This window comes from Boleophthalmus pectinirostris, unplaced genomic scaffold (genome assembly GCF_026225935.1).
Source record: "Boleophthalmus pectinirostris isolate CB_2022bp ecotype Guang Dong unplaced genomic scaffold, ASM2622593v1 HiC_scaffold_7, whole genome shotgun sequence".
Classification (NCBI taxonomy): domain Eukaryota; kingdom Metazoa; phylum Chordata; class Actinopteri; order Gobiiformes; family Gobiidae; genus Boleophthalmus; species Boleophthalmus pectinirostris.
The window spans coordinates 1,080,954-1,092,998 of NW_026571473.1; the positions used below are offsets into that span (position 1 = coordinate 1,080,954).

The window sequence follows — 12,045 nt, forward strand, 5'->3', positions numbered from 1 at the left end:
TGCGGTTGCATGTCTCCAGTCTTCTGCATGTTCTGGGCTTGTGTTGTTCATATCTGCTCCTCTGCTCACATCATGTACAGTAAAAAACATCTCAAACTTCACGCCTCTGCCTGCTCCTTCCTTTACCTAACTTTTCTAGAAGACAGTCTGCCTTCTGTTTGTCTCCATGGAGATGTTGTTTTGCCTGCAGTGTTCACATTAAACTTACCTGGACTTACGTGGCCGTACCGGCTTGTAAAAGCCTGATCCCATCAGCTCTCAGAAGCTAAACAAGGCTGGGCCTGGTTAGTACTTGGATGGGAGACCGCTGGGAAAATCAGGTGACACAGTGGGGTGACAGTGGCAATAACTGTGTCCTTAGGCAAGACACTTCACCCACATTGCCTAGTATGAAAGTGGTGTGTGTGTGTGTGTGTGTGAGTGAGTGTTGGTTGTGGTCGTTGGAGGGACCGATGGTGCTGATTGGCATGGCAGCTGTGCTTCCGTCAGTCTGCCCCAGGGCAGCTGTGGCTACAATAGTATCTTACCATCACCTGGTATAGAGTGAATGAATAATGCTCTGTAAAGCATCTTAGAGACAAAAATGTCTGTGAAAAGTGCTTTAAAAATACTTACCTTCCACCACAAAAATCAATATGTGTAAATATTACTCAAAATTAAAAAGTACATATGAGTATGAGAGTATAAGTTAAAAGTATTTGGGAGAAATAGAAAAGGGCCTGAGTGACATATCACTTTAAAGGAGCTGCATGTAGCCTGCAGTCTACTGGTTTTAAGAGGTTAGTACAATTACAACTGAACCTGTGTTGCCAGATGTTGCAGATCAAGGACACATCCAAGTGTGTCTCATTCTCAGTATGTTAAACCATGTCCTCATGTGAAAGCTCAGAACCTCCAGAATTTTCTCCCTGAACTGCACAGGCTGCATTAGCACTGACTCATGCCTGGTGCAGGTGCTGGGGTTTAGGGAGTGACCGTTCAGATCAGAGACATTTTAGGTTTAAATACACTGGATTTCAGCATTGAAACTGGCAACACAAGTGAGACTCGTGTGAGGCTCATTCTGCTTTATCTTGAGAACCAAAACATAAAATAAACAACTTGGCCATTATTTCTGATGTTTTTTCTAACTAAGAATAAATCAGCATTGCAACTGTTATCACTAAAAGCTATATTTGATTTGCACATTTACCTTGTAACGGGGCACAGATTGATGTTAAATTTCATAAACATGACCTAAGTAGTAAAATGTGAGCATGTACAAATTTGAAACCAAACCATACTAATTAATTAAATCACTTTTTCCTGCCGCACTGTAATCAAAGCATTCACTCACTCTTCAGTCTGTGGGTTTGCCTTATTTATTAAATCTCGTGTCCTTTTTTGGATGATTTCTTGTTTTTAGACCTGATTTAATCCTAGATAAGACCTAGAATAATCCTGTTATAGACCTGGTTTAGATCTGGTGATACTCGAAAAGCCAGATCTCTTCTTTGGAGATGGTATGAAAAGTCTGAGAGCCACTGTTGTAGACAGTTCTAAAGTGAACCCTTTACAGGCCGTGGCTCAGTGGTTCAGTCTGTGGTGCATATGCAGGGTGGTTCTGCTGCATGGGGTGGCTGTCTTCATCTTTGTCCTGGTCCACTGTCCTCCTGTCACTGAAGCCCACAGTCTCATGTTCATAAGACCCACAGGACTCTGGAGGTTTGGACATGATCACCAGTGACCCATCCACTCGTCACCAATCAGACTGGAAACACAAATCACACCAGCACAAGACTTACACATCTGTCAAATGTGTTTATTTCATTTTGGAACACTCTGAACAGAACAAACTCAAAAATGCTTAACAAGATTAAGTCATCAACTGAACAATTCTCATACAAGTCTTTTATATTCTTGCAGTTACTTTCATTTATTTTGGAACTTAAAATAAATGAGATTTCAATTAGTAAGTAATACAAATGTAACAAAAACAGATCTTCTTTACAGTCAGAATTCTAAATCTTTGTCCACGAAGAACAGAATGACACAAAGAGTTTTCTGGTCTCAGGACCAGTCTTGAATCCAGTCCCTGTTCAGTCCCTGGTGGAGGACTTGAGCTGCTGCTGGGCCTGTAGAAGAGGACACAGTGAGACACTTCTGTCCTGTAGTGTTCCATGATGTAGTGTGTGTCACTGACCAGGTAGGAGCCTGTGTGAAAGCCACACATGTACCACAGCATTAGCATGTGGGAGGTTTGGTCCAGACCAGCACACGGGTCCCTCCCTCCAAATGCCCAGAAGGAAGGGGGAGGGGGCACCAAGCCTGGGCCGTCCTGCACACAGGCACATCAGTTACACTCACACAGTCACACATGTTGGGTTTCCGTGCTCCATTTGTCATGAGGACCTGATTTTTGTCCCAATAAGGGAGGCAGGTATTCAGCAATCTGAGTCTGTATGTTTCAGTCTCCACTATGTGACAAATATCACACACTAGGAAACCTCTGCTCTACTTGTCTAGTACACAAACACCTATAATTCAGTTTTTTGACCTGTGGCTAACAACAAAAGATCATTTCACAGCAGCGCATGTTGCAGTATCATGTAGCTGCAGTCACCACTGTCTCTCTGTCCATGATCTCTCTGAGCTGATGAAGATGTGTGTCCCTGTGTCCACTTCTGCTGTGTCCCTGCTCCTGTTACACAGGCAGGAGTGAGCGAGGCACTTCATTAAACCCACACTTCATTTTCAAGGATTATTGGTCTCAGGATCAGCAGCTGAGCAAAAGGGCATTTCAACATTTGAATTATCCCTGAATTAGCCTGTTTAGTACTTAACACATCTTTTTCACAGATTTAAAACCATAGTCAGTATAATGATTTTGCATTGTCATACACAGCTGTTTTAATAAATGCAGGGTGCAGTGGGTCAAAGCACGCTCCAACTTTTACACTGTTACTGGCCAGACATCTCCAGACAGGTCATGTGGGCGAGTGTGCGGAATAAAAACATACATCAGACTCAACCAGAGGGAGGTGTGTCTGTGCTAATGTGTGGGTGAGGGAGGCAGCTGTTACCCCAGAGTGCTGAGGAGGAGGAGGAAACGGAGGGAAGGGGCTGAAGAGGGGGTAGACTGGTGGATCTGCAGGTTTCTTCTCGTCTGCCTGTCTCTCTCCCTCCTCCCTGTTCTGGCTCGAGGTCCTGTCTCTGGCCTGCTGGAGACAAGCACAGGACAATGTTCAGGGAGTGATGGAGTTTGGATTCCACTGTTTAATAAGATAACTTTAACAGGGATTTAGAGAGTCACTTAACAGTTCAAGTATTACTTATACTTACTTTGGTTTCCCGTGAGTTTTTCCAGCTCCCGTCTCTCTCTCTCTCTTCTCTTTCCACTTTTGCTCCTTGCCCTCCCCTCTCCCTTATCTCTCCTCTCTCTACACTGTCAGAAGCCTCTCTACTTCTCCTGGCTCCAATTGCAAATGCTGGTCTCCAGGTGGCGCCCTGCACAAATACAGAACAGAAAAGACAGATTAATTACAGTTGACCTGCACACCGACAATAGTTTTGTTGTGGTCCACACATTTTGATGTCAGACAAGTACTTGTGGAGATGTAAATCATCCTCGGCGTAGCAGTGAATGTGGAGGGGAGACATGAGAAGGTCCCGTGTCCCAGATGTTTGATATGGAGGAGGTGAGAGAGGTAGAATACAGTGAGTACAGTGTACAGAAAGGTATTGAACGAGCTTGTCTGGGAGTTGGGATGGGAATGATAATGTCCAGGTGACTGCCTGGTGGTCAGAGACAGAGAGGTCAGTGCTGGGTCATTCTGAGCCAAATCTCTGAATGTTCCAGCCCGACCATCTCAGACTTGACTGAAAAAATTCTAGGAGGTTCACACACTTTCCAATAGGAATTTTAGCTCCCAACTCATTAAAAAAATATTTTGTCAACTCTTCCCTGACCTGTTTTGAGTTTTCCAAGGAGCCACTTTCAGATTTTGGTATCTAAAACACTATTTAAGGTAGATCCTTCAAACTTTCAAGGGTTAAAATTTGTCAGATGTACTTGTACAATCTGGACTTTCACACGTGCTTTTGATTTATCACAGATTTCTGGGGGCTTGAATTTGCTCGAAAATTCAACTCTTCAAATCTGAGGGCATCTTTGAAGGACTGTGGAAAGTGCAATTTCAAAGACAGAGGTTTGATATTGAACATTCACCTTCCCACACATGCTGTGTACTTTGTATTTTAAAACTGACCCTCTGTGATGAAAGCTCTACAAGATATTAAGTGTTCAAAATGGAAAAAAAATAATATGGTGCCATCTTTACCATGTTATACCAAAAAAATGACACCAACATAAAATAGACTAGATGTCTGTTTTTAACACATCCAAAATTTGTGATGGTGTTCTGCCTTATTTTTGCAAAATGAATTTTTGAAAATGTGGTGTCCACATACATGCAGAGCATTCATGGACTATGAAGACACTTTCAGAAGCAAAGAAAACACTCTGAATATTTGACACACAGCTTAAACTCAACAAAATGCTTGATTTGATTACTCAACTACTGTAAATTATCTCAACTCTTTGAGAAAACTTTCAGATGTTTTGGTGTAACACTCCTGAATTGTTTAAAGCACCTTGGGCACCTTGTTGGAGTGCTGGAACATCTATTTTAGAAATGATGTGTTGTAAACGTATCCAGCACTAGTTTTTTCTTCTGGGCCAAGAGAAACTTTTTGCTGGGTTGTGTGGATGTATGAATTATGTCTGAACATCTTGCTGGGTTTCAGATGTCTCTGTGATGTTTTCCACCCACCAGTGATGGTTGTACACACATGTTGGCCAGGTATCATGTCACTGATTTGGAAGCCCTGTGAAACCTCTTCTTCTGAATGTTTTGTCTCATAATAGACTAAAAATCCAGCAGTTCCAGACACACTGCTGACCCCAGATGATGTTGCCTTGACTTGAAACAGTGATTATCTCTGGTACCTGGCACTGCCAGTGCATTTGCAAATCTACTTTCCAGCTTGTCAGCCATGGACTTCACATGCTCATGTCATCTTTAGTTTGATTTTGACACAGTAACAGCACACTCAGAACATCTCACTGCAAACAACATGCACATTACTGATGACTGACTGAGCTAAAATTTTTGACTTTTCCTATTGGAAAGTGTGTGAACCTCCTAGAATTTTTTCACTCAAATCTGAGATGGTTGGGTGGGGGCATTCAGAGATTTGGCGTGGAATGACCCTGCTGGGTTGTGGACTGATACTGAGGCTGAAGATCGAGAATGAAAAATTTATATTTCAACCTGCTCATGTGAAGCATGTGGACTTTAAAAACACTGAAGAGCATGTGCTGGTTCCAGCTGTAGAGAGATAGAATGTTCTTCGAGAGACAGTCTGCAGAATGCCATTTGTGTGTGTCTGCATTACAGTGTTCAGGTCAGAGGTCAGAGATCACTGGTCTCTCTCACCCTCCTGGAGCGTGTAGGCCCGTGCAGCTCATTGGGGCTCAGTAGGCTGTCCACATCCAGCTCCTCTTCGTTGTTGTAGTAGTCGAAGCGTACCCTGCAGCGCTGCCCTCTCACCCACAGCACCACAGCGGGGTAGGTGAGCCCATCCACAGAGTACCTGGCTCTGCAGGGAGTGCCCGCCGTCCACTCCTGACAACACAGCACCTTCTGTCACACACACCACATTCATACTAGGCTAGGTGGAAAAGTGTCTTGCCTATGGACAAATTTTCTACTAGAGCCACTGCTGCCCCACTGTGGCTCCTGGTAGTGTTGTAGGTAAAAGACCAAGTCCTATCTGATACCACAGGCACCAGGGATCAGGACAAGACCAAGACCTATGTTATTTAGGCTTAAAATAAGCCAAGGAAAGTGTACTGCACTGAAACACTATATACCCCTTATTTGGACCCTCACCCTCAGTTTGAGAACCCCCTCTTTAAGAGATATTCCACTGGAACTTTACAGAAAATTGAAGAGAGTGAAAAAAGTGGGTAGGATTTTTAAACCTGTTTTTCAGTTCCTAACTGGAGTTACATTATCTTTCTTGTCTCACCACATTTACCAAATGCTCATTGTGTCAAATACAAATGGATTTGTGCACTTTTAGTAGGCAAACTTCAGCCCACATATGACAGTAGGGCTGCTTTGTGTGCACACTGTAACATAAGTTTGGATTAGTTTTAGCTTTGCATTTCGTCTTGCCTTCTAATCAGCGTACAATGAAGCCTGTGTGCGCTATACACAGGGAGGAGACAGTGTAATAAGGCAAGGAGGGATGTGAGGCAGGTGCACAGGTAGGATGTTGGTTAAATTTTTTAAGTTTAACCATGAGGGCATGTTGTAGATGTGCGATGCAGTGGCTGCGAGCTCCAGACGAGCGCACAGGCTGCAGTAAGAAGCCCCAGTGCTCCCACACATTGGAACAAGTTTACTCTTGACAGCAGCGGCCGTAATGAAATATTATCCCACTCATCAAGTGTCAGACCTTGAGTCTGTGACAAGACAGAGTCCCTAGCACCTTCCAGACCGAGACATGACCGACTTCAAATGCCCTTGAATCCAAGACGAGTCCAAGACCATAAAAAAAGTCTCGTCTCCAGCCTAAAACCAGTCTGGACTGCACAGTCTACTGTGCTGATAGCACCTGGTATTCCCAGCAGCCTCCAAGTACTAACCAGGCCTTGCCTTGGTTAGCTTCTGAGATCAGATGAGATCAGGCTTTGACAAGGAGGTAAGGCCATGTAATTTAAGGCAGGGTTTTACAGGAAAAAAGGCTAGGGTTTTACAGTGGACACCAGAAACTATAGAGCACACATGCTCCGTGTGGCCAAAACCTGGTCCAAAGAAACAACAGCCTGAGCGGGACAGTGTCAGACTCTCATAAGTTTATAAAGAAAAAAGAAAAAAATTCAGACTATAGCTGCCCGTCATGAACTAATGTATTAAAGGGAAAGACTCTGGCAAACATACCTGAGTGCCCTTGAACTGTCCCTCTGGCTGTTTGAGGGTGCTCAGGTCTACTTCATCCTCGTTGCCGTAGCCATCAAACCTGACCCTGCAGCGCTGCCCGTCCAGAGACAGGATGGTGGCTGTGTACAGCCTCCCATCCGCTGACCACACGGCCTGACATGGAGTTCCCACTGTCCACTCAGGCTGAAGCAGGACAGAAAACAAGGCGACAAGTTTCATTCTCCACTATTACATGCGCACTAGGAAAACCAAAGCCCTGGCCTGGTCCAAAATGAACAGGTTTTCAGAAATACTAAATTTTGATTGAGGTTTCATAGTTTGAATTTCCCTGATCCAAATATTGCACCTTGACATCTGTACGTACTAGAATACCCACTGCATGAAGCAGTGCCCTTAAATAATGCAGGGAGCAGCCTAAGAGAGGTATTCAATTGCAAGAGGTGAGAAAGAGCCAACGTAGGACATGTACTCACTGGTCTTAGATCAGTCATGACAAACTACAAGGCTACCCCACTCTGTGCTGCAAATAAACATGGAGCAGTAATTCCATGTAATTGAGCTGTCACTAATCTATGTATATTTGCAAAATGGTTATGGATGTTGGCATTGACTATTACCAATTATATCCACAAATTATGAGATGATCCTGAACATCCAGTTGCAGCAACTCCCAATTTAGCTTTTTGAAATGCCGAGTAAATGACATGGCTGGCATTTGAAAAGCACAAACCTTAGGCTCAGGAGTCTGGGTGCTGTCCGCATGCTGGACTAGAGTGTCAGTTTTGGGGTCAGTTGGGAGTTGAGTTGAGGGGCACATTGTGGGTTGGGCTGTGGGGCAAGTTGCGGGTTGGGTTGTGGGGCAGGTTGAGGGTTGGCCTGTGTTGCAGGTTGCAGGTGAATAAGCTGGAGGGCTGACAGCTTGAGAATCTTCCAGAGTCTCTGGAGGGTTGCATTCTTCTCGTCCTGGTGCCAGCTCAGACACAGTCTTAAAAAAAAGAGGTAATCAGGTTACAGTGAGGAAGTAAGATTCTGTCTGTGCATTTCAAAAAAACTCCAGGAGCATTCACATTTGAGAGACCGAGAGCTGAACTGATACAAGAATCAATGCATTTAAGAACATGTTTGTAAAGGTCTAAAACTGCAGGGTTAGCAGCTCTTAGATTAAATTACAAATATTTTATTATCTCAAAAGAAATTCATTTCAGGCAGCACAATACATACATACATAATAACATAACATCAATGCAATTATAGTGAAGAAAGGACAAAGGACTTCCAGAATGTGTCCATGGAGCAGGACAGGGGCAACAGTCTGTCTCCAAAGGGGCTCTCCTGTCCGGTGATGTATGTACAGGGGGTGCTGGGGGTTATCCAGGAAGGAATGGAGCTTGTTTAGGACCCTCTTCTAAGCCACAGATGGGTCAAGCTCTGCCCCAACTACGGATTTCACATAGAATAAGACCGCATGAAGACACAGGAAGGGCATCTGACACACAGGGACATGTTTATAAACTACAGGTACGACAAGATTTGTCTATAAAATGACAAGATATTTTGTTCTTTGCAGAGGACAGTCTGTTATTTAAATAAATGCAGCGTTTGTGAGTTGATAAATGCAACAACTCAAACTGCGATTTCCATTCAAGAACAATCCTAGTGCACAGCAGCGCTGGCTAAATCACAGAGCATAAAAGCTAACCTTTATCAAAACTAAAATTAAGTAAAGACACTATCTGAGAAAATTACAAAATGATTTTTCAGCATTCTTTTCTTAATTGACTACAGTATTGACCGTGAAGACCAGTAGTTCATGAAGACAGTAGACATGCTCACTACCATAACATGAGATTTAATAATGAGAATAGAATCCCATAGGCCTGTAGCTCTCTTCATGAACTCAAAAACACTTGGTTCAAGGAAATTATACGCACGTTTATTAAAGGTTTGAAAGCAAAGTTCAAGTTCACTTAAAAGAAAAAAGAAAAATACTCTTTTCAATGCAGCTTACCTGTGACATCATGACTTTATCCTCCAAGACGTCCAGCATTGAAATTTCCACCGTGTTGTTCCTGGAGTCGCTCTCCTCCTGAAAACAACAGAACAACATCAGAACACAACATTAGCCTGGCACGCTTCATTAGCATTAGCGGCACAACTTGGCAGAAAAAGTTATTTAATGTCTTTTCCCAGCACAGTACGGGATAAAACGCACCGATTTCATAGCTCCGAGTAGGTTACCATTTACAATCATTTCGATGGAACTCTTTAGAGGAACAGTGATAAACCCGACACAAGAGCGATCCGTCTGTGCGGGATCACGGAACTGTAAATCTGAAGCGCCAAATCGTCTGCGTCACGACGCAGAGAGTCAACGTCAGCGTCAACGTGAACCCCCTCCGCAGAGCGTCTGCGTCGATCGACGTGCACCCATTTATCAAGAAGGGTGGATGACAGATTAGACGTGCTCGGAAGAAAGTCTGTGAACTTCGAGCTGCACATGCAACCAAAGGAAAAACAACAATAATAAATAAATAAATAAATAAATAAATAAATAAATAAATAAATAAATAAATAAATAAATAAATAAATAAAAATAAAAATAAAAATAAAAATGAAGTGGACCAACTTAAAGCGCAGGTACAGTCCGTAAAAGAAGAAAACTGAGACCGGAAGGGGAAATACTTGGAGTACGGGATCTCAGGTTGATCGCACTGCCCCAGAAAGAAAACGAAAATACAGGAGAAACGGTGACTGGCATTCTGTGTCAGTAGACAAATTACGAAACCGTGGACACTCTCAACCGGAGGGAAGAACAATGCAGCCACTAAAGACGCTGGGCATGAGGACAACGAGGGGTGAGATATGAAGAAGATCAAAGGAGGCCAGAGGGTGTAAAGACATGAACCTGAGGTTTAAGGAGGACTTTTCTAAAGAACATCGTGAGGCCACAGGCTTTTTCCAGCTGTGGAGCAAGCACACCGCACAGGGCCAAGAGCTTCTTAAAAGAGGAGGATGCTCTATTGATTGTAAATGAGTAGAACCATCAGAAAAAGCTAAGCACGTGTAACCCTCACGGACTGTGTCCCAGTTGTCTCTACACACCCACTCAGGACTCTGCGTAGTGTTTGGTGATGTATGAGTGTCTAGGTGTGGTGCGGAGAGAAGGATCACAGCAGACACAGCGGTTCTTTTTGACTGTGGAATGAGGGGCAGCCAGTACATTTATTTGATGAGTTCCAGTAGCGATGACGGGTATTTCTTACAGTTGCTTGGCTCATGGGACATTACGGCGTAAGGGCAGAGAGAAGAGCGCTCTAATTAGTCATTCAATACAACAATACAATTACTAATTATTCATATTCATATTTAGTGTTCAATAGTAATAATTAGTAAAACATCATAAAATAAAAAAATATAATTTATTAAATGTTTGGTAAATGGTCACTATAGTTACAACCCATTACACAATGCATCGGCTCCCAACTGCTAGCGTAAATTCAAGTGCCATAAAAACAAACCACTGTGCTGCTCGCTCAGAACACGACCAATAATTAGTGCAACATTTTACATAACCTATTTGGTGCAATTAACTTGAAGGTGGCAAATCTAAGATGTTGATGGATTTGATTAACTGCGATTGACAGCGCATATTTTTATAGGGTTATTTAAGGTTTTATAAGGTTATTTGGGTTTTATAAGGGTTATTTTAATAGATCCATGGTAAGGGCAGGGAGAAGAGGCCGGGGGGTGTACTGCGCAGCCTCTTCGCTCTGCCGCTACGGTGGCCGCAGTTGGACATGGGCCAAAAACAACAAAAACTGTAACAGTGGTCTCGTCATGGAAACAAAGTACTGGAGCACCACCATGGCACTCCCTTACACACATATAAAAGTGTTGGTTAGTTGTTGGCAAGATAAAGATGGTTCTTTGCACTTTACATGTTCCTCAGGGGGAAAAAAACATATCCAAGATAATGGATTTTGTACCCATATTTTGAACTGAAGGGGGTTCTCTTAGAAAAAATAAATAAAAAAAAGTTCTAGGACAACATGCTCATTCCTGCTCATCATTTTGTTCTTCTAGTGAATACAAGAGTTCATCTGAGTTCTTTAATGTTTTAAAAATGTTTAAAATGTTTACAAAAATATTGTTAAACGCAAGGCCATATTTCCATTTTGTAAAGAGACTATAGCCAATATTATTTTCTTACAAGAGACACATTCCAGCAAGCAAAATTCTGGAAACAACAATGGAGTGACACTACTCTGTATTCGCATGGTACTTCCCACTCTGCAGGAGTGATGATTTTATTTTACAGGTTTAAGGGAACACTAGTCGATCACAAAAGAGATGAAGAGGGGCACTGGGTAATGGCTGTGATAGAAGTCCTTGATACTATTACACGTTACATTAATTAATGTGTATGGACACAACAACAGGTCGCTTAATACTAACATGATGTCCAAATGAACCTAATTAATTGGAGAATCATAATGGTAATGGTAACGTATGGTAACGGGGTGATTTTAATATAGCCCCTAATCCGCATCTTGATAGGAAACCTCCCAACCCTGATACAAGACAGTGTACATGGATCAGCTCAGCCGACTCTAACCTATGCTCATGGTTGGATTACTGGCTTGTGTCTCTCACTCTAACTGAGTTTGTAAAAAATGTGATATCCCCTCCTTGAACCGTCACCTTATCGTGGTGGAGGGGTTTGAGTGCCCGAATGATCCCGGGAGCTATGTTGTCGGGGGCTTCATGCCCCTGGTAGGGTCACCCAAGGCAAAAAGGTACGGGGGGACGGGTCAGACGAAGAACGGTTCAGAAGACCTGTATGACAAGTGTACCAACGAGGCCAGTTACGTCGCCCGGATTGGCGTCACCGGGGCCCCACCCTGGAGCCAGGCCTGGGGTGGGTGCTCTCCAGCGAGCGCCTGGTGGCCGGGCCTTCCCTCACGGGGCCCGGCCGGGCTCAGCCCGAAGGAGTGACGTGGGGCCGTCCTCACGTGGGCCCACCACCCGTGGGAGGAGCCATATGGGGCCGGTGCAG

At 43.5% G+C, this 12,045-nt stretch overlaps 1 protein-coding gene and 1 pseudogene across 3 annotated transcripts; one reads left to right on the forward strand and one right to left on the reverse strand.

The window, feature by feature from the left end:
* Nucleotides 1–214: 214 nt before the first annotated feature.
* LOC129412217 (5S ribosomal RNA) lies at nt 215–332 on the forward strand (annotated as a pseudogene).
* A 1,572-nt stretch (nt 333–1,904) lies between these two features.
* On the reverse strand, nt 1,905–9,373 carry LOC129412089 (survival motor neuron protein-like). 3 transcript variants are annotated; one of them, XM_055165088.1, is made up of 9 exons: nt 9,228–9,373; nt 8,998–9,075; nt 7,720–7,974; nt 6,990–7,172; nt 5,478–5,666; nt 3,322–3,486; nt 3,063–3,200; nt 2,183–2,317; nt 1,905–2,114 (listed from the first exon to the last, which is right to left on the reverse strand). In XM_055165088.1, the coding sequence occupies exons 1-9, from the start codon at nt 9,228–9,230 to the stop codon at nt 2,079–2,081; spliced, it is 1,182 nt and encodes a 393-aa protein (XP_055021063.1). In that variant the 5' UTR covers nt 9,231–9,373; the 3' UTR covers nt 1,905–2,078. The 3 variants fall into 3 exon arrangements, with proteins under 3 accessions (XP_055021063.1, XP_055021062.1, XP_055021064.1); XM_055165087.1 differs by having other exon boundaries at nt 9,202–9,373; XM_055165089.1 differs by lacking the exon at nt 6,990–7,172 and having other exon boundaries at nt 9,202–9,373.
* Between the last annotated feature and the right edge of the window lie 2,672 nt (nt 9,374–12,045).